Source organism: Panonychus citri, unplaced genomic scaffold, assembly GCF_014898815.1.
Source record: "Panonychus citri isolate SS breed McGregor unplaced genomic scaffold, ASM1489881v1 Contig00136, whole genome shotgun sequence".
Taxonomy (NCBI): domain Eukaryota; kingdom Metazoa; phylum Arthropoda; class Arachnida; order Trombidiformes; family Tetranychidae; genus Panonychus; species Panonychus citri.
The window spans coordinates 1,079,862-1,102,120 of record NW_026515541.1 but is presented as its reverse complement, the minus strand read 5'-3'; the positions used below and the strand labels follow the sequence as shown (position 1 = coordinate 1,102,120).

At 31.4% G+C, this 22,259-nt stretch overlaps 5 protein-coding genes across 9 annotated transcripts; 2 read left to right on the top strand and 3 right to left on the bottom strand.

Annotated features, from left to right (window-relative positions):
• The first annotated feature begins 134 nt into the window (after positions 1-134).
• Positions 135-1,304, top strand: LOC128392435 (transcription initiation factor TFIID subunit 12-like). Its single transcript, XM_053352467.1, has one exon. It carries the CDS (start codon positions 392-394, stop codon positions 1,004-1,006), a length of 615 nt encoding a protein of 204 aa, XP_053208442.1. The 5' UTR covers positions 135-391; the 3' UTR covers positions 1,007-1,304.
• A 211-nt stretch (positions 1,305-1,515) lies between these two features.
• On the bottom strand, positions 1,516-3,475 carry LOC128392433 (transcription factor E2F4-like). The gene is made up of 2 exons (XM_053352465.1): positions 3,213-3,475; positions 1,516-3,031 (listed from the first exon to the last, which is right to left on the bottom strand). The coding sequence occupies exons 1-2, from the start codon at positions 3,336-3,338 to the stop codon at positions 1,649-1,651; spliced, it is 1,509 nt and encodes a 502-aa protein (XP_053208440.1). The 5' UTR covers positions 3,339-3,475; the 3' UTR covers positions 1,516-1,648.
• A 98-nt stretch (positions 3,476-3,573) lies between these two features.
• Positions 3,574-4,392, top strand: LOC128392436 (peptide methionine sulfoxide reductase MsrB-like). Its single transcript, XM_053352468.1, has one exon. It carries the CDS (start codon positions 3,624-3,626, stop codon positions 4,104-4,106), a length of 483 nt encoding a protein of 160 aa, XP_053208443.1. The 5' UTR covers positions 3,574-3,623; the 3' UTR covers positions 4,107-4,392.
• A 229-nt stretch (positions 4,393-4,621) lies between these two features.
• On the bottom strand, positions 4,622-20,405 carry LOC128392432 (uncharacterized). Of its 5 annotated transcripts, none has more exons than XM_053352461.1 (6): positions 19,672-20,405; positions 17,715-18,189; positions 15,284-16,537; positions 13,565-13,729; positions 6,483-8,045; positions 4,622-6,216 (listed from the first exon to the last, which is right to left on the bottom strand). In XM_053352461.1, the coding sequence occupies exons 3-6, from the start codon at positions 16,188-16,190 to the stop codon at positions 5,633-5,635; spliced, it is 3,219 nt and encodes a 1,072-aa protein (XP_053208436.1). In that variant the 5' UTR covers positions 16,191-16,537; positions 17,715-18,189; positions 19,672-20,405; the 3' UTR covers positions 4,622-5,632. The 5 variants fall into 5 exon arrangements, with proteins under 5 accessions (XP_053208436.1, XP_053208437.1, XP_053208435.1 ...); XM_053352462.1 differs by having other exon boundaries at positions 17,715-18,148; XM_053352460.1 differs by lacking the exon at positions 19,672-20,405 and having other exon boundaries at positions 15,284-16,534; positions 17,715-19,461.
• Positions 20,368-22,141, bottom strand: LOC128392466 (tRNA (adenine(58)-N(1))-methyltransferase non-catalytic subunit TRM6-like). The gene is given in 3 exon segments (XM_053352494.1): positions 20,368-21,401; positions 21,404-21,745; positions 21,956-22,141. Coding segments are annotated over 3 exon segments (1,449 nt in total). The 5' UTR covers positions 22,029-22,141.
• Positions 22,142-22,259: the final 118 nt, after the last annotated feature.

Here is a 22,259-nt window from a genome sequence, read left to right as displayed (position 1 = left end):
AAAAAATTCTCATTAAAATTTAATTTTCTTTTTGATCAATTTAATTTTTCTTCAATTCCTTAAATCTATTCACTGATTTTACCCTTTAAATCATTTGTGTCTAATTGGCTTTTAATTAACTTGCAAAATAATTGTTCTTTTCTCTGTTTTATTTTGGTTTCTCTGTTGTTGCAACAATCTTCTAGCGCCTCTATCATTGTGAAAGTAAATCAAGTTCAAAGTGTTGATCATTTTTTCGTGTTTGTTTACAATTTTATTTAGTCTTTTACTTGTCTCTTCTTGTTACTCATTATTTTTCTTCTTTGACGTTTTCTTTTTTTCTTCTTCTTCTCTTTCTCTTAAATTTGTTACCTTTTACTCTTTCAATAGATTTATATTTAAAAAAGCAAAAATGAGTGGTACATCTGTAACTATTACTGCGGTAACTTCTGGTCAAATGCCACCACCTTCGGCTACTCCTTTCCACAATAATAACAATGATTCGCCTGTTACAATCACTCCAGTTTTCACAAGTATTACCTCTGTAAATTCAGCTTCTACCAATTCATCTACATCTTCTAGTAGTGTCAACAATGACATGAAAAATGGTACCAATTCCAGTAACAATACTACAACAACCATCACTCCAAGTGATGATGTCGGTGGTGGTAAAGATTCATCAAATGTTGTGGTCCTTAATAAACAGCGATTACAAGAATTGGTTAATGAGATCGATCCTAGAGAACAACTAGACGAAGAAGTTGAAGACCTTTTGCTCAATATAGCTGATGATTTTGTAGATAATGTGGTTACCAATGCTTGTAAATTAGCTAAACACCGAGGATCTAAAACTCTGGAAGTGAAAGATGTTCAATTAACTCTTGAAAAAGATTGGAACCTTTTCATTCCTGGATTTGGTTCTCTACCTTTGGCCAATGAATTTAAACAATTGTACAAAAAATCTCCAGCCATAGAAGCTCATAAACAACGATTAGCTTTAATTAAGAAAACGCTAAAAAAACTTTAACATCTTATACATAAGACACACACACACACAACAACTCCCTTAATCACATCAATTTCTGCATCATCTCTATAATATAAATTTGAAAGAAGAAACCCAAATAATTCTTATTGTTGCTGATCTGCCTTTTTATCATGTAACTAAATCAGCTGACAATTTAAATCAGAAAGGAAACAAAATCAACTCTCTAAACGAAAAGAGGACTGAAATTATTATCTCCGTTTTGTATCATTTCAGTCTTGTTACTAATTAATTCATTAACCAAAACAAAATCAATAAACCAAACCTAATTGACAATTAATCTCATTGAAAAATGTTTCTTATTAGAAATCTACAATCATTTACATAAATAAGAAAAAAAAGAAAAATTCGAATAGAAAAAAAATCGAAAACTAAACAGGACAATGAATAGAAAAATGATTAAAAGTGTATAACTGAGATGAGCGTTTGTGATTAATTACGAATGTGCATAAAGAATTAAATACAAGAAAATTAATCATAACAAATACGAATAATTATAAGTAATAATTGTATTTATATATGTGTGTTCATTGTCTAGTTAATTGAGATTGGAATTAGAGGAAAGTGAGAGAGAGAGAGAAAGATAAACATGATCAATGTTTGTGTTTGGCTGAAGATTATTGATTAACTCTGTTCATCTTGTTGGGATTCTTGTTGTTGATTGTCTTTGATCTCGAACAGATCAACAACACCTTCGCCTTTGTCCAGATTGAAACAATAGTCTCTTCCTGATGGCGGTGGACTCAATTTCACCAGCGGTTGTAATACATCAGGTATGATTTCTTGATACTCAAGAGGAGTTTTGATTCGTCGTCGAGTTGCCGTCGGTGTTTTATTAATATTAACAGGAATATTTTCGGTGTCTTGACTTTTGGCTGTTTCGTCGTTTTCGGTTTCGGTTTCAATTGGAGTAATTGTTGTACTTTGTCTGCCTCGACTTCGAGTTCTGGTGGTCAATTTTTCTAACGGTTCTTTTAGCTTTTCTTTTTCTTTGATTTTCTCTTTGGTGGTTTCTTTAGAAGGAGATATTGTAGTTCTTTTCTCTTTCTCTTTTTCCTTTTCTTTTTCTTTTTCTTTACCTCGACCTCTTAGAGATATTTTTCTCACAGGTGAGGCTTCTTTCTTTTGAACGGCAACTTTTTTACCCTTTTTATTTGTTTCTCTTCTGGAAGAGATGAAAAGGTGACGTTGGGCAGCTTTACGTGGAGATAATTGTCGAACGGGCTGTGATCGGGTATTGTGAATTCTTTCCTCCTCTTCCGGTAAGTCTTCCTCCATTGATTCTTCTTCATCATTTTGATCAACTGGATCATCTTCGGCTTGATCATCTCCTTCTTCTAATTCTTCCTCTTCTTCTTCTTCTTCATCTCCTTCAGGTTCCTCTGGTTCATCTTCTTCATTTGCCTCTAATTCTTCATCTGCATTTCTATCGCTCTCTATGAATTCCATTTCATCTTCAGCTTCTTCATTTGATGATCCAGGAAGATTTACAATTTCTCGATTTGATAAAGATATTTCTTGAGGTTCTTGAGTTTCCGAATACTTGTTAACGAGAGAAACTTCAATAGGTCCATTTTTAGATTTCAAATGTAATTTAGCTTTTTTAGGTTCACCAGATTGTCGAGATGCATCAGGAAGATGTACCTCCAACTGTGTACCAACAGGTCCTTGTACTAATAGTAAAGTGTCACCAGAAAACGCATCACAAAGATCATGATGTTTAACCCAAGAATAAACTTTATTACTTGTATCATCCATAATATTGAAGATAGACTGTTTCGCCCAAGAGAAATGTTGATCTAATTCCATTTCCTTATTCTCAAGTTCAATGAGCTCCTCTTTAAGCGCTAAAAGTTGATCAGTAATTTCTCGTGTATTACAACCAGGACCAGCTCCAAGCCATTGAATCGAATTCTTAGACTTTTTCTCTATAAGTCCAATACCTTCTAAAACGTTAGTTATATCATAAATACGACGTTTCTGTCTCACAGCCAAAGTATCAGCCGCCTGTAAACAAGAAAAAAAAGAAGAGAACAATCAAAATGAAAAAAAAACAACCAACATACACACACAGTAAACAAGAACGGAGCAACACAGAGACACACCAAACAACCCAATTGATAGATGACATTTAAATTAAACTTCAACACCAATTAGGCTGAGAAAAAACTGCGATTAATCAACGTACCATTTTTAAATCTAAGATTCCATCCTTGGCGTCTTGTAAAAGTGATACAAATCGTGTGGTTAAAAGACCTAAGCTTTTTTCATGCCGAGTTCCAATCTCATTAACAAAGCTATTAAGGTCAGACATGATCAACGATTAATTTGAACAACTAAATAAAGATAACTAGAGAAAAAAATTAATTTTCCAAACAATCAAAATAATAATAAATATAAGGCAAGAAAAGTAAAAAACAAAATTGACTAAATGTGAAAACAAAATCAAATTTGTCAACATGAATTCAATCAAACGGTTTAATGGGCGTGGCTTCGGTTTTCGATATATCGATTGTTTCGATCGATTGTTCTTTCTCTCAATTTTTTTTTCTGTTTTCAATTTCTGTTGATTTTTGTTGATTGTTGCTGATGTGTCTTGATGAACAGATTAAGTAAATTGTTTAATCGTTTTCTATTTTTAAATAAACAATTTAAGATAATGAGTGAATCATCTGCGTCCAGTAATTTGCCTTCAGGTGAATTTAAGGTTAATAAAGAAGAGTTGAAAAGTCGACTAAGTGAAATTCAATATAGAGTAACTCAGGAAAAAGATACTGAGTTACCTTTTTCTGGTGAATATTTGAAATTAAAAGAAAATGGTAATTATCATTGTCTAGTTTGTGATGCTGATCTTTTCCCTTCAAGTACTAAATATGATTCAGGTTGTGGTTGGCCGGCGTTTTTTGATGTCAATAAGTTTGCTGTTAAATTGACACCAGATAATTCACTTGGTATGAAAAGGATTGAGGTTACCTGTTCAAAATGTGATTCTCATCTTGGTCATTTGTTTAATGATGGACCTAAACCGACATCTCAACGTTATTGTATTAATTCAGCTTCATTGAAGTTTAAGAAAAAGTGATTAACCAGAACAAAAAAAGGGAAAACAAAAAGAATGGAAAACAATCTTATCGGCAATATTTTCCTTCATCATTTTAAAAAGTTTCAAATCCAAATTCATCGACTCAATCGATTGGCAATCAAATTAAAATAAACAAAAATCGCTCACTTTTGGCCTGATATAATCAATTTAGATCCAGTTTACCTGTTATTTTGCCTAGTTGATATCTAATTGTTCAATTGGATGAACGTTGATTGCAATTGATTGTAACCAAATGCAATAAAATTGATAATAACGAAAAACAAAACTTTTTTGTCGTTCCATCAACTCTTTGTGGTCAAAATTAAATTTGATCATAACAATCAACTGATGAGAACTGTAATCAAATTAGGATGAGAATCTCCCATTCACCAGATTAATCTTGATGAGTAAATTAACAATTAACCGATGTTAATTGTAACAATTTAGTCTAAATCTCTTTTTTTTCATTGAGATGCAAAAATAACAACTGAATTAGATTTGAAAGAAACACAAAATAATTAAGTTAATTATTTTAATAATTAACGTGATGTTGACATAACACATATCAGAAAAATTGAAACAATCAGATGAGAAATTAAGTTAATCATAACAAATCAGATTAACTGTTAATTGTTTAACGGAAAATTGTTGATTTAGTTTGTTGATTTTGCTTCCTCCAAGTTTCCCTTTAATTGTTTTCATTTAACAAATTAAATTGTTCATCCTTTTTGATTGTTGCTGCTGTTGATCGTAATCATGATTAAGGTGAACGACAAAAGTGAAATTAAAAAAGTTAAACAATTAATTGATTAACCAACGATTATAATTACGATCAATGGTGACTTGAAAGACGAGATGAACAAAAATAATTACAATTGAGAGTTAAAAGTTTTGGGCAATTTAAGGCAATTAAATCAACTCAATTAATGTCTTTCAGATTCAATAATTAGTTATTACAAGTTTCTTATATAACAATTAGTTAATTATTGGTAATGATTAAAGTATTGATTGTGATAATAATAACAAAATCATAATTGTATTTGTTTTTTTTTCAGAGTCAACAATTGAAAAAGAGATAAAAATTTAAGGTAATTTAAATTAGTTGATCACTTTGATGATTTCCATTGATTAACTTAATTGTTAATCAATTAACACTCGACAAACATTTACAAATATATTTCTTTTTTTTTGATTGATTAACTTTCAATTGTTTCCATAATGTTATTACCATTACAATTAGTACAAATCATTGACAATAAAAAGGAGTTAACACAATTTTCTTAATCATTGATTCACATTTCAATTAATTAAATTGTTTGTATATAATTAATTATATATATTAATAAAATTTTCTCTTCCTTTTTGATTAACAATATATAGTTTACTCTTTGATGATTATGATTATGATGATAATGATAATTGGTTGATGATTAAACTTTTATCCTGATTTTCAGAGGGTTAATTTATCTCACTTTCTCACTCCAAAAGTTTCGTTGTAATTAACTAATTGTTTCAAATTTTCTCAATCATAAGAAAGGTGAATTGGCGTTTAAAATTTCACTTAAAAAATTTGAATCAGGACTGATTATCGGCCCGGACAGATCTCTTGATAATAATGGATTAATTGAGTTAATAACAGAGTTTGAAGTTGATTGATTGTTGATTGTTGGTGATGAATTAACAAAATGCTCATTGATCAGAATCTTTTTGTAAGGTTTAGCATTGAACATATCAGATTTGTTCAATTTAATATTGTTTATTGTCGCTGTTGTTGTTGATGATGAGGAGGGTGATGAAGATGAACGATTTCCTTGATGATGATTGTTATTATAATGATTATTGTGATGACCATGATGATTTTCATCGTGATTCAAATATTTAATTGAAACACTTTGGACATTATCATCATCTTCCCCGGACACTAATCGTTTACGGTGAAATGTAACATCAATTGGATTCGAAGTGGTGTTGATAGAACCTTCACTTTCCTCCTTGTCCATCAACACTCCACCGCCTCTTGACCGTCTCTCTTTTCGGTTACGACGACCAGCAGATTTATTATTGGTCAAGTTGGGAGTCGACGAATGGACAATATCCTCAGAATTGTGACCTGATTTGAAAAAGAAAACAAAATTTAATTACTTTAATCAAATTATCTAAATTAAGTTGGGGAAAAAAATCTCAACATCAATGATTAGATCAAAGATATTGGTAACTTTTTGACTGATTAAGTTATGAATTTTTAATGATAATCGAATGATCAATAATTGATTAATCGTGTTTTCTATCATTAATAATTAATTCAACACCTTCACGAGCACAATCCTAATCGTTACACACAAAGTTTTCAGTTATAATTACAGCCACGATCATTACCTTTAGCTATTGATGCGGTCGTGGTGGTTGATATTGTTGTTGTTGTTACTCCACCTTCATGATCATCATGATTACCATCGTTTCCTCCTCCTCCTTTATCATTAGTTTGACTAATCTTGGACATCATTTCAGCAAGTCGACATCTAACTGGACCAACATTTTCCTTGACCACGACAACATTGGCCTTTTCATCAATCGTCGGTAAACAATAGGTACATTTACCACACCTTGCCGGAGGTGGTGGTGGTGTTGCTGGTGATCCCATTACGGTAACATTATCATCTCCATCTCCATTTGAATCTTTAATGATATGACTAACACCTACATAAGGTCCAGACAAAAGTAATTCAGGTGAGGTTAAACTGTAATCACCTGAATAGAGATCATTAAGATCATCATCACTTCCCCGGCGAATAATTAAATTATCATGATTAAAAGGTCGAGTTAAATCTCGCCTAAAATTTATCGATGTAGTTAAAGAAGAAATTGCTGTTGATGGTGCAATTAAATCGTAATCATCTTTACGCCGATGACTCCAAGGATAACGTGGACCTAATGAGGCATGTGATAGACTTAAGTGACCACTGCCAGGTAAGAAAGACGATCGAGAATTGGAAGTAAAATTACCAAGTAGACCGGAAGAAGAGAGATCAGACCGACGTCCAGAGGTGGTTAAACATAAAGGTTCCGTTAAAAGATGACCACCACCACCACCAAGAACAGTTGATGAATGATGACCACCATAAAGTGAAGATGAATGATATTGCTGATTTTGATGTGAATGATGAAGAGGATGATGATGATTATGATGAGATTGATATTGAGGATGATGTTTATCTTTGATGCGATTATTATTTCCGCTCAGACTGGTTGAAAGTGGAATGCTTTCCCCTGGATGAGTCGATCCATTATTGTTGTTTATCAAGTTTCCTGGTGTCGTTGTTGTGGTTGTTACTTGGGTTGATGAAGATAAAGTTGATGTGAATGATGATGACGATGATGATGATGATGATAATGTTGACGTTTCATTTTTGGGTTTCCTTTTACGTTGAGGAAAGGGTAACGGTGGTGGTGATATTGTTGTATCACAGCCATTTGATTCAATTCGCTCAGAAAGACCTGATTGATTGTTGGAAGATTTTCCGGTTCTTCCTTCACCTTCACCACCACCACATTCCCCACCATGTAATAATCTGATAGCTTCTTTACTCTCTCCTGTTTCTCCTCCAAAACCTCCTCCGACCCCTTTCTCACCACCACAACCTCCAATGGATCCACTACTTGTACTAAGATTGTTATTACATTCAGAATTCACTCCACCCTCAGATTCACCATCACCTCCGCCTCCTCCTCTCTCAGAACCATCGCCGATATCGTTAGTGCCCAAAGAAGATCCAGAAGAATCGGAAAACTTTGGAGCATAATATTTATCGATTGCAAGTCTTGTCTCTGAATCGAGTATGAACTTTTCCAGGCAAATCTTTAACCAACAAGCTTTACACCGATTAACTGAAACTCCTCTGGGTTCTTGTTCACCTGACGGTTTCCCTATTGTACAATGACCTAAAGAAACGGATGATAAGGAAGATAAAAAGCAAGATTAGAACGTTGAAAAATATAAATTATCCAACAATTAGGATTTATCTTCATTGATGATAAGGAAACTGTTGATTTCATGGTAATCATGATAAACCCTAATAAGAGAGACAAGTTAAACAGGTTGGTAGGGAAATGAGATGATCAAGATGAGAAAGTTGATTAAATTATTATCATCAACATGATTAAGTTAACAAGTAATTGATTGTTTTCAATTCAATTCAATCATTAAATCAATTTTTATGATTAACATTAACATTAACATTTCCAATTGATATGATTAAGTGTAAAGAAAATGAAAAGGTAAAAATTATTCATGATAACCAATAATCATCATCACCGATAATCAAACAGTAATTAAGGCTTGATTAACAATAAACTAGTAATGATAACGGTTTAATAGTTAAATCAAACAGATTGATTCAATTCAATTCAATTAACACGGAATCAAAGTTTCCGCAGTTAGACATGATCATCATTTTAATTATATGATGATTTTAATCATTTGAATGAGAAAAAAATAGAGAAAAAGTAAAATCTTAATAGCGTGAGTTTAAATATGAATAATACCAAGCAATTAATTGATTGAATCAAATTTAATCAGGACAAGAGAGATAGAGAGAGAGAGAGAGAGAGAGAGAGAGAGAGAGAGAGAGAGAGAGAGAGAGAGACTAATGAAGATGAGGATGTGACAAAGTGATGATGCTGATGATGATTATCAAGATGATGAAAACTGATTAAGGAAATGATGATTAGGACATCAAGATTAATTTGTTTGACCTTAAAAAAAAGTTTCAAACTAATTGTAAACAAAATGATTACTATAAATATAATTAGATTAACTCATTGAATAGATTGAAAAAAAACACAAAGTGTTGACTATTGAAATTAAGGTTATCAGGTAACAATTAATCAAAACAGTAATAATAATGAGGTAAGATAATAATAACCCGTAGACAAGTGAAACAAATGATTAACTAATCCAGACAATCAGCAGTTAACAGTAATTAACATGAAAACCTTCATAAGCCAGATTTTGATTAATCATAACTGTTTAGATTAAATTGTCAAGCAACAATTTAACTTTTGTCAAGTGAAAAGTGATTTCTAAATTAACCCAATCCAATTGAAAGAAGTAAAAAAAACAAAAATGTAAATCAAGTGACAGAAAAAAAAAGTTACAAATATAATTAGTTAATTAAAGATGATTAATAAATCACTGTGGCTTATGTTGTCAATTAGATTATCATTCAAAGTGTCAAACAAAAAGATATGGATGAGAAGATGAGGAAAATATGAAGATGAAGATGAAGATGATGAATTAAGGAGAGATGAAGATGGAGAGTAAAAAAAAGTGATGATGTCAATTGAAACTAATTGATAAACAGTCAAGTTGTAAAACTAAGACCAAACTGCTGACTAAAAGTGATTAGCATGGTAATTTAATGTTAATCAGTAAATTGTTTAAGCTTTTAAATTGTGTTGGTGACAAAGTAAAAGGTGCTGATTGTTTATGATGAAATAAATTGTTACCTGGCTCGACCTTTAATTTAGATAGTTAATAATTAACACACCCTTTCTGTAGTTAATTATCATTACTATTGATTAATGAAAATAAAGTGATTAACTTTTAGTTTTTTTCTCAATAATAATAACAATTAAAAGGGTAAAAAAAAGTATCAAGGAAATGAATCAAAAAGCTAAGATGAATTGAAGTAAAAAATGAAACATCAACAGATGAAACATCGTTCTTATTGATTGTTAACTATCAACAATTTGAGGAAAATAATCAATTGTTGACATGACAACAGGTTAACAATTGAATGAGTACTGATAATCGACAGAATTGAATATTTAACATTCGAAAGAGTTAATTCTTACAATTAGAACAGGTGAAAGTAGGTAAACCGATGAGAGACCGATTTCATCTTCATCATCATCATGTATTTTTCATCAGTTGAGCTTCAAGCTGATGATTTATTAATGTAAATCAATGTAATTATTATTTTCTGTCATGAAAACAATCAATTCTTAGCATTGATCGAGAAGAAAATGATAAATATTAACAGAATTGTTTAGTCTATCAATCTAATGAATTAGTGGGTATGGAAAATTGTAGCCTTTTAATTGTGATAAGATAATCGTTTCAATGATAATTAATGATGAGATTAACATGATAAGTTTACCATGAAAATCAGAGTGAATCTTAAAGAAAAAAAATTTATAGATAATATTAATGATAGAGAGAAATCATTGATAAGGTTAATTCTTGCTCTTTGTTTTAATGACTAATTAAGATGATGAGGATGATAATGAAGACAGAGAAGAAGCTTGAAAAGAAAGGGATGAAAAGTGGGTGGATGATGAGGGAGCGATAAAATGATAAAGATCAAGTTGAATTGCGTGAGTTTTTCAAGATTGATTCAGTCGATATGAGATTTAGGCCGATTAATTTAATTGTAGACAGCTAAACTAACCAAAATATAATCAACAAGACATAACAATTAAATGCTCTGTCTGTGCAAGTTAACAACAATTAACAACATCAATTGACAACAATAAGCAGACAAATACTACACAAAATACAAATACAATGTATTCAATAAAAAGACATCAAGTTTAAATTGCTGATGATGATTAAACTAAATATTTTAACCATCAACAGTAATCAATGAGATTCAATTGACAAATTTTCTGATTGTTTCAAATCAATACACAAACACAAAGTCAAAGTGATTAAAAAACAAACTAACACAAGCAAAGCAAAATGATTCAATTAGTTGATAGTGTGAACAATTAATTGTTGTTCAAGTAAGGTAAACAACAACAATTGATTAATAATCACCATTAAGTAACTAATCATGGTTAGATAATTAAACATTCTGATTAGAGTCTAGAATAGTAAAAAGAAAAGCATAAGCAAGGTTAATGTTAATTTAGTTTCAGGCCTTTTGTTATTGATTAATAATAATGATAAAATAAGAGACATAACAATTAAGGTTATTGATTGAAGATAACAATCAAATCAAGCAAATTAATTAAAAACTTTCATTAAAAGGAAATAAACAAAAGCAAAAACAACAACAACAAAAGTATAACTGATAATCAAGCTAATTGTCAATGAGTAATTTTCTTTCGTAAATTGAACAATTTAAGAATAAGGAGATTGAGTAATTAACATGATTAAGATCATAATAAATTACCATTTAGAGGTAGAAACAATTAACACAGAAAACAAGCAATTAATTCAGGATGAAATATATTGTGTATTGATTAATCAAGTATGCATATAACATAAACCCCTTGGAGGTGATGTAAACAATTAAATATTATGTATTAATATTTGATGAATACCTGTAATAATAATGATATATAAATATCTTATAATAACAAGTACGCTTGTAAATTGTTAGTTGCGTGCTAATGTAATTTAACTGTAATCCTTTGCTTACGGCGAGAGCATGGATTTGATTAGTGAATGAAAACTAAATCAAGAACGAATTAAGAATTAAAAAGAAATGAAAAGAATCATCATCAAGTTAATGATGAAGGTGAGGTAAGAACGCAGTTGATTGAGTAAAATAGAAAAGAAGAAGAAGAAGAAAAATTAAAAAAGTTCTAATCATTTTGAATGAGCCTTGATCGCTTGGAGGCAATCAAACTGAACGAATCAGAAAATCATGTTAAATAGAAAAAGATTAAGAAAAAGAAAAAGGTGAATGAAGGGTAAAGATGTTGGTGTTTATAAGAATCTCATCATCATCATCATATTACGTTGATTTTGATATGATTACAGTGGTAATTTAGTTACGTTAATTTCAATTGTCAAGGAAGATCATTAATGTTGATAGGAATGAAATGTTTCAGGAAGGGGAAATCATTAGGAAAGACTCATGATATTTTCGTAATGTTAACTGTAAATGATAATGATGATGAGTAGGTTTTTTTTATATATATAAGGAGCATCTTATATTAATCTAAATGATAAATTTAAATTGGAAGATTTGAAAATTAAGAAGAAAAATAAAATAATAAGAAAATTAGAACACAGAATAATGATAATCAGAAACCTGATCCGATAACAAGGTGCATCAAGGAATAGTAATTATTTATATGAAGATGTTGGATGATGATTGGAAGGGAATGATTAAGATGAAGATGAGGATGAAGATGAAAAAAAGTATATAAAATGTTTCGCAAAAACCTGGAAGCCAACATTTTATTTTTCTTTCGTCTTGCAAAAAGATTGATGTAAAAATAGGGAAATGGCGAAAAGTGAGCATGAGGAAAAAAATTAGGATGATAAGGATAATCATGATGATAATGATGCTCATGGCATTAGGTATTTGAAGATAGAGAGAGAGAGGGAGAGATGGATGATATTCGTGTGAGAGAGAGAAATCGAAGTGATAAATGAGGGGATTGCGAAAAACTAGGAAGCTCAAGATTGATAAAATAACATGGAAATGATGAGAATGTTACATATTAGGTAGATGGAAATAGAGAAAAGTGAGTGTATGTGAGAGAGTAAATGTTATTTATATAACATGGTGATGATGGAAAAAGTTTCAAGGTGAAATTAAAAAGTAACCAAGAATGTAAATAAGTGTTACATTTAAAATGAGTGAGTGAATGAATGATTTGATGATAATATTGATGGTGATGATGATAAAAAGGCTTCTCGAAAATAGTTGTCTAAAGGGAGAGAGAGAGAGAGTGAGGCAGAAAGTTTTGCATAAAAAAATTGAGGTAAATTTTACTGATTGAGTTCGTTGAAGTTTCAGCAAATTATATGTTCATTCGTATGATGATGGTGAGAAAAAAAAAGGTTAACTTGAAGTGAGAGTGAGAATAAAGAGAGAAAAGATAAGGTAAAAAAAGATGAGCCAAAAAAGATGAAGGTGAAGACAAGAAAGACAAAGAAGAGAGAGAAAGAGAGAGAGAGAGAGAGAGTGAGACGGAAAAAAGGATGAAAAGGATGAAAAGGCTCAGCAGACTTGAGAAAAAGTATGTTGTTGTTTTTATTGTGGAAAAGAATCAAGAACGATTTCAAGAATCATCTTCATGAAGAACATGATGATGAAATAGAGGGAAAAGGTTAGTTAGAAGAAGAAAGATGTCTGGATGATGAAGAGCCGGTAAAGTAAAAAGAAATAGAGAGAAGAATATTGAAAAGAAGGTAAGAAAAGGTGAGAATGGCGAGTTTTGATTCGAATTTTATGTTAATGAGATCATCATTCTCTCTCCCTCACTCATTTACTAACAAGTGAGAGACGAAAAACTGATGATGAAAATAGGTAAACCTTTTGTTTCTAAAGCAAATGAGTCTTTCTACCTTGACTGATGGAAAACAAAAACAAAACCAATTGATGATCATAATAGAAAATTAAATGATGATAATTTGAAGGTGGAGGAGAGAGAAAGAGAGAGAGAGAGAGGAAAGAGGAAAAGTGCAAGGTGTTCGAATAAGTAAAATTAATGCCAACCTTTTTGTGAGCAAGTAAATATTTTTGGATCTCGAAGGAAACGCTTCATAAACTTAGAACAGGGCTCACAAGAGTATTGGCCAAAACGCCTTTGAACGTGTGAATAGTATTTCGTTGCGTTACATATTGAACAGGTAATGAAACCTGGTCGTCTGCAGCTCATACCTGATGATTGAATGAAAAAAAAAGATCCAAAATCAGGTGAATTGGGTGAAAAAAGTAATGACCATCGGGGGTTATGAGATGATTATCAATTATAATCCAAATACAGGATTGATGATGAGGATGATCCAATTGATGAGTATCAATATCAACACACACATTAAGAACGATGTTTCAAAATGATTTCATTATAATTTAAAGACACACATTCCCAAGTGATGATGATGTAAATGAGAATCCATGAGATATGATTAATTAATTAATCATTTTGTTTGGTGACAATATTTTCATTCACAATCATGATCATTTTGTTGTTTATATCCAATGGTTGATGATGTTAAGATAAAGAAAAAAGGAAAAAGAGAAAAGAAAAAGAAAAAGAAAAAGTTAATGATTAATGTTTTTCTAATTAAAGGTAATTAACAATTTAAAAACATTGTTACTGATTAGACATAATTGTTGGTAGACAAGGTAATTAACAAAATTTTTAAAATTAGAATTTAAAAGTAACCGGTATTATCATTAACATGATATCATGAGAATATATCAAAAAGAGATTAAATTACCAAGTAGATAATTTCAATCAGATTAATGGAAAGTTAATTGTAATTGATTCAATTAGGAACAGATAAAGAGAGAGAGAGAAAGTTCAATGATGTGATGATCATCAGGATCATTTGATGGAAAAGAGTATCAAACAAAAAAAAAACTATCGGAAACGCGTATTAGGAGTGAAAGGTAACAACAAAATTAGCGATATTAAATCACAACAATCAAATAATATCTTATAAAAGTAAATATATTTTCAATTGGAGTTACATATGAGTTGATCGATTATGATCATCATTGAGATTATTGTGTAAGAAAAAGTGTCATGGATATAAACTCATTGGATGATGATAATATTTTCAAGTGCAAAGTGATAATTATCATTAAGAATTGGTAACGCAGAGAGGAGGAAGAGGTAGAGAGCGGTGGTAGTGGTGGTGGTGGAAGACACGAGACGAAAAAAGGCCTTTGAAAGAAAGATAAAGATGAAAAAATAAGAAGATAGAGATCGAGATGAGAGAGAGAGAGAGAGATTAACCAGTAAAAGAATTAATTAATTGAATGGATTAAATAGTAATAATATGTGCTGTTGGCTGATTAAGATAATCATTATCATCATCATCTTTTAGTTTCATCTAAAGCGAGAAAAAAAGTACATGATGACCTGGTTTTCTTGGTGAGCACTCACACACACACTCTTACATATACAGAAAGTATTAAAACCTGAGTCCTGCAAGTAGATTGGGTTAAGTTACTATGCAGCGTGAACCGTAGTTATTAGATTTAATTGTAGAGTGAAACAAATATAACTCTGTGAGAAGTACCTTGGAAACAGGAGAAAAGGAGTCATTAGGATGGTAGAAAGAGCAAGAGCGAGAGAGAGAGAGCGAGAGCGAGAGATGGAGAAATAGAAAAGGAAAATCAGAAGAAAATCAGCGAAAAATAGGACAATGATTAGTATATATATCTGATGTTTGAGAGGTCAATCAATTTCAATGGGTTCACCACCTTTTGTTTGTCCACTTGTTGATGAACCTACGGTAGTTGATTTATTACCGAGAGAAAAATCTTGTAGTTTAAGTTGCTGTTGTTGTTGTTGTTGTTGTTGTTGTTGTTGATATTGTAAATATTTTTGGTGTTGTTGTTGGTGGTGGTAATGTTGTTGATTTAAATGTTGTAATTGTTGTAGTTGTAGTTGATGCTGGTGGTGTGTGTATGGGTGATGTTGGTGTGGTTGTGTAAACGGTTCTTGCTGATTTTTTACTAAGGACAATGGTTTACAATTATTTATTGATGAAGATGATGAACTAGTTGCACTTGGTGTTGCCCTTAAAGTAAAAGGAAAGTGGTTATGTTTGGACTGAAGGCTAAAACTATTTAAACGATTGTTAGTTAATTGGTTGAAAGCACTTGTTGCTGGTATGGTTGCTACTAAATCTTTAGTAACAATTTTCTGATTAAATTGTTGATGTTGACGGTGTTCATTATTATGCTGGTGGTGATGTTGACTTTGATAATCTGATTTGATTCTTTCTTCATTTTGATTATTGTTTGGTAGACTTGAGATTTTCCGTTTCTTTAACGGAATTGAACAGGGAATGAAAGATAAATCCAAGGCTTCTGAGCCACTTTCATCAGGTTTACTTGCTGCTCCTTTAATTTTCTCATCGTTATTTGTATCATTCAAATGACCAGGTTGTTGTTTAGTGTTAACATCATCATCATCAACAGCCATTGACATGTTACTTGTATCATCTTCATCTTCATCTACCTCATAGAAATCTTCTTCAACGATTATTCGACTCTCTATGTTAATCGCTTTGATCGATTTGTTTAATTGTTTCGTTACTTGGCCTTTATCATCTTCTATTTCTTCCTCAATGACAATTTTTCCACCGGTGGATCCTTTCGACATTAGAATTTTACCAAAACACCAAAATGAATTAGTCTTCCAAAGCTAAGCTTTCGTTTTCCCAAATTATTCCAAAACAATTAATATTTATAAACAACAATGATCTCTCTTTGTAAGAGTAAATAGATCAAATTGTATCAATAGGACAAAAAAGGGTAGATCACAATAAAAAGGATTCAACAGGTAAAATCTTTTTGAAAGATTTGTAGCAGAGAGAATCCAAAATGGCTGAACAAGTTTCTCTGGATTATATCCCAAAAATTATGGAGAAACGAATATTAATATTATTCGGTGAAAGACAATTTCTTTAATGGATGAAAAGGAGATCAATGGTATCACTTTCTTGCCTTCTTTGGTAAATCAGGAATAATTTAAAGTCATGGAAAATAAAAGAGAGAAAAAAAATCACAATTAAATTAAATAACAATATAAAGAGATAATAATTGATAAACAAGAATAGGTATTGATTGTAATTGGGAGAAAAGGTGATGATTATGATTTGAGATTGATTAGTATTGAGATTCTAATTGTGATTGTTGGCTATGAAACAAGAATGGACATACAGTCACACACACATAGTATCAACAATCCAAATGAAATTTGGGTCAATATGCCAATGAGAGGAGAACAACAAAAAATGTGTAATGACTGTTACACTTATTGCTAATCAAGTTAGTTGGGATATATAAGCAAAAAAGAAATAAACAAATCACAAGGATGCTAATCAACTGTGAAAAAGCAAGGTTAACATTGAATTAGGGCCAAGACTTAGAGAAAAGGAAAACACAAAGAAAAAAAGGAAGATATGTAAAGTGGGAGAGAGAGAATAGATGAAACAAAATTATGAGAAGGAAGAGAGAGGAGAAACGAAGAGATAGAGAGAAGAGATTAAAGAAAATGGGTAAAGCGAACAAGGGAAGAAACAGATGATACCATGAGAGAAAGAAAAAGCTGAGAGAGAAGAAGAAGATGATACAATTTAGAAAATACAATGGTAATGAAGATGAAGAAGATCGAGAAGATAATATTTGCTTGGCAAGGTAAATGATAGAATGATAATCATCAAGAAGGGAAAAAAAGGATGAATAAGATATTAAAAGAGAGAAAAGGGAGATGGAGAGAGAGAGATTACAGAAACCTGAGAGAAAAAAGAATGGAAATTGATAAAATATTAAACATGGAAAGAGATTAAAAAACAACATAGACAAAGGATTAGATGAGTTTCTTAATAAGAATAATATTTCATCTCTGAATAGAGTCGATGATGATGATGATTAGATTATAAGAGATGATTGGTAGCGCCCTGATATTAAAACATTAATCAGAACGAAATTGAAATGATGGAATCGCCTCATCTAGAGCTCTTTGTATTCAGTGAGAGAGACTCAATTCACTGATTGTTTTTGTTTTCTATTGAGTAAGAGGGAATTTAAATCATGGAATAAGGTAAATGGAATAGATTTAAAAGGAAGAAGGAAAAGGAAAGGAAGGGAAGGGAAAAAAGAAAATGAAGATTTAAATTCTTACCTGTATTTTTAGTTAATTAGAATAATTTTTTGCTTCTTCTTCTCTAGTCACATTAATTGAGAATATCACTTAGAATTAATCACAGCTACGGTTTTATATTAAAATTGTTCCATCGTCTAATTGACTTGAATGGGATCTTGGCCACTTGATGATGTTTGACTTGCCAGAGTTCACCCTTGTTGGTAATTGAGTGATGAAGATGATGATGATGATGCCAGATTAAGGGATCTTCTTTTCGTCTTCCCATCAACACTTTGGCTTTTGTTTTGATTTTGATTTTTCTCTTCAATATTAGTTGGTGAATTTGGGGATTTTCAAGGAGCAGAATATGACCAGGGACCAATGTGTGTGTGGATTTTTACTTCATCAGATTGTTTACTTTTAGCGATTGTTTGGTGTAGAGGAAAAAGTGCCGATGTGGATGGTTTTTGTTTCTATGGGATGGATATTAGTTTTTTTTCTCTTATTCTTTTCTCTTGATGAAAGTAGTCGCGATAAAAGAGAAAGACAAGAGAGACAAGGAAAGAGATAGAGAATCACCACACAAATCACCTCACAAGTTGAAGAAAACACAATTATGAGAGTTGAAAATGATCATTGAGATTGTGTAACTAATTTAATATCACCGAGATTATTAATATGTAAGAAAATTATTTCTTTTTCTTCTGATTTTACAATAGGTGAAGAAAAGGGGAAATTGAAAAGAACAGAAATGAAGATAGAAAAGAAATAAGCAGAAGATGTAGACAGACGAAAGGATAGAGAGAGAGAGAGAGATATTGGGAAAAGAAAGAGTAAATTAAAGGATAGAAAGAGAAATAAGAATAAGGAGAAAGGTAGACAAAATGGAGAAAGAGAAAGGAAAGGCCGTAATGGAGAGAAAGAGGGAAAAAAGGAGACAGATAAATTAGAACGATACTGTAGCAAAGAAGGTTGGACTACATTATTATCACAATTAACATGGAGATCATCAAGGTGATGGTCGAATAGAATAGGAAATGAGAGAGAGAGAGAGAAATCACTTTTGTTCCAACAAAGACACTAAAAACACTCTAGGAAGAATTAATTAATCCAGTAGAGAACAAATTAGAAACCAAGAAAATGGATTATCACAGAGAGAACACACCGATATGAAGAAAGGATAAAATTTCCATTAAAATGTCAGTTTTATGTCCGAATTGCCAACAAACACAACCACCAAAAAACAACAGAACAGTTAAAGGGTTGAAAAAGAATATCAGTTAATCAACATGATGATGGAGAAGAAAAACTACAACAAAATGTATTGCGAAAAAGAGAGAAGGAGAACATCATCATGAACGGAGAGAGAGAAGAAGCAGTTTTTTAAGAAGAACGAAGAAAAAAGAGAGAGAGACATTAACGAAGAGAATTGTAAACGTCAAACTGGGTTAGAGAGAAAGAGAGAGAAGACAGAAGAGAATATTGAAAAAAGAATATGAAGACAGACAGAAAAAAGAGGGAGAAAATGAAAACCAGGGAGAAAGAGAATGAAACTGAGGAGGGGGTAGAATAGTTTTGACTTCTACCAAACATCATCTCCTCCTCTCTCTCTCTCTCTTTCTCTCTCCTTCTTTCAACATAACAAAACTAACCTTCCATGTTTATGTTATGTTGGCAAAAAAAGAAGAAAAAAAAATTCTTCAATAACTTCAATTCTTTTCTCTCTTCACTCAGAGAATAGAATAAAACACACAAATCGAATTTCCCATATTCTCTGAGAGAGAGAGAGAGGAAAGAAAAACGGAACAAGTGAAACAGGAGAGAGAGAAACGAAACTCAACATCGGGCGAAAAAAAAGAAGGAATGAAAAATTATTCTAAAGAGAATAGAATAAAATGTAAAAAAGAACAAGTTAATTAACCCAAACGTCTAATATTCACTTAGAGGTAATATTAAAAACCAAACATTTCACCAAAACAGAGACAAAATCACTTACCTTTCAATTGGAAGATACAAATTAAGATGAAGATAAAGGTGAGTTAGTGAGAGAGAATAAGAAAATTAATTAAAAACAATAACAAGAATATAATTTAACCAGAAAAATATATAATCATCAACAATGAATCCTTGAGACGTATGTTTAACCGCGGATCCGCTTTGATAGCCGGTTACCGGAAAAAAGAAACAATTAATTGACTAATTGAGAAGTGGAAAATTAATTAAAGTAATTAAAATGAAAACAAAAAATGGAAAAAAATAAAAACAATTAAATTAAAGAGAAGAAAAAAAATAAACTAAATAAGGATATTCATATTTACTGTTGTCTCATCTACTCAGTTAATTTGAGTGATGATACGTTACATCATATGATCATCATGGTTACTATGGTTACGGTTTTCCCGATTAATTGTGATTTTTGTTGCTTTTTTTCATTAAATTGTTAATTTAATTTCAATTGTTAATTGTAATTAATTAATCACAATATGTTATATATGAAAACTATATACACTTGGATATGGTTTGGTTACTTTTTAACTGTAACTTGGGTTTGAGTGTTGACTTGTTGTTGTGGTTGTGATTCTGATTGTGGTTGTTTGGATTGAGAGATTGAAACAATTAACCAAAGTTGTTAAGTTGATTGTTAATATTCTCATTGTTGGTCAAGTATTTTGATTAATATGAGGCTGGAATTCTAGAGATAGTGATGATGATGAGTTGAAATTATTCCTATCTCTATGAGAAAAGTATTATCAACTTTGGTTCCGGTTAAAATATAACCTCCGGACCCAGACATATTCATCTCTGGTCGGGTTCGGCTTTCTAAAACTTGAAATCGGCGAAACCAGGTTTCAGTTATTCGCGAGTTAATTGCGAAACCTTTTAAACTTTGATAACACGATAAAAGTGGATCAATTGATAAACTGAAAACAGCAAATGGTTGAGAAGGGCCAAGAAAACGAAATAAAAACATCAACAATTCCGTTGGATCGTAGGAACGAGTAACAATTAATAAACCATCCATGTCTCGAGTTTTGATTGAATTGATTGCTTTCTCTTCTTCCCGTCTTCGATTGGCTTTTCGTCGTGATTTATCATCAATTTTTCTCTTTTTCTCTGGATTATCTGAACATTCAATTTCATCATTAACCTTATCACTTGTCATCGGTTGACTAGAATCACCATAACCACTATTTTCCATGGTCTCTTTATCATCATCAGTACCAAATTCCCATTGGTAAAGTTTTCTCAGATTAATTGATGCTAAACATTTCTCATAGGCAATGGAAGGTAAATTAAGCGCGTCAACTGATTGCCTCCAACTGGAAACTGGAGCATCATCAGTGAAAATTTGAACACATTGGCCATAATTGGTATTCTCAGGTGAATCAGTAAATAAGGAACCATTACCAACCAAACGGTCAAGAACAGCCGCTGTTAAGATTCCCATATTTGTGTCGATAACCATGAATTTGGCACCAGAACGAACATTACATTGGGTCAACATTTGAGCCATTGAATCGAATCGTAAATTGTTTATCTTCATGGGACCTTGTGAGTAGTACATTTCCGAGAGTAAACTTGGAGTTGGCTTGAGGACTCGAAATAGGTTGGAATATTTAGCTTGTTTCTTTTTTAAATATTTCTCTTGGGAGAAAACGTTTCTAGCAGCAAACGTGCCACTATTTTGAGCTAATGTCTTTATTATCTCATCACCAGTAGCTCCTTTTGTTTCATTTTCTCTATTTCATCGCGATCCAATTTTTGGGCTGACCCATCATCCATAATGGTGCGATTGTCTTTAACATCATTTTCAGAGTTTAACTCGGAAGAGGAAGAGCTTACATCTCTTAAAATGTCTCTTAATTGATGATGACTTAAATCAGCTTCTTTCAATTGACGAGTTGAACGGTCCAATTGATGGATAGAATTAAATTGATGTCCAATCAATGTTCTGAGGTTGATTCGCTCCTTTTTGAAATGTACATCACCAGATTCTTCAATTTTAAACAATCTACTGACCTTTTTCCCCAATAATAATTGCAATACAACGAAATTGCCAATTTTAATTACTTTATCAGTTAATAAATTAGCCATGATGCAAAAGGAAGAAGAAAGAAAAAAGAAGAAGGAACAAATGAGAAAATGAGGGAAAAATAGAAAACAAAGAAAAGGTTAGAATAAAAGGCTTGAAATGATTTACAGAAACACATGTTTAAATTTACAATAAAAAATGAGGGAGAAAAAATGTCTGCCCGGTTTATCTCTTATCTCTTACTTACCATTTTCTTGCAAATCTTCGTCCTCATTTGAGCTTGAAGAGATATCGGAAGAAGCCTTTTTCCTTTTAGCCATGGTTTTAATTCACCGAAAGATGAGAACAATTAATTCAAAAAATATCGAGAACAAAGTAACAATTAATAGTAAAGGTTAATTAGTAAAATGGTGATGAATCTCCACAATCATAAACAAAACAAAAATTCTCAATTGAAGCTAAAGTTTCAGTGAAAGAAAAAAAGATGGCGCTGATTGTGTAGAACAAAAAACAATCGATATAATCGAATCGATACTATCGAAGAATAAAAA

Coding starts and splice junctions, on each gene's coding strand:
- LOC128392436 (XM_053352468.1), top strand. CDS start 3,624: ATGAACAGATTAAGTAAATTGTTTAATCGTTTTCTATTTTTAAATAAA.
- LOC128392435 (XM_053352467.1), top strand. CDS start 392: ATGAGTGGTACATCTGTAACTATTACTGCGGTAACTTCTGGTCAAATG.
- LOC128392432 (XM_053352461.1), bottom strand. CDS start 16,190: ATGTCGAAAGGATCCACCGGTGGAAAAATTGTCATTGAGGAAGAAATA. Junction 13,730..15,283: donor AACAAGTGGACAAACAAAAG/GTGGTGAACCCA, acceptor TTCAATCATCAG/GTATGAGCTGCAGACGACCA. Junction 8,046..13,564: donor ATTTACTTGCTCACAAAAAG/GTTGGCATTAAT, acceptor CCGTTTCTTTAG/GTCATTGTACAATAGGGAAA.
- LOC128392433 (XM_053352465.1), bottom strand. CDS start 3,338: ATGTCTGACCTTAATAGCTTTGTTAATGAGATTGGAACTCGGCATGAA. Junction 3,032..3,212: donor GAATCTTAGATTTAAAAATG/GTACGTTGATTA, acceptor TCTTGTTTACAG/GCGGCTGATACTTTGGCTGT.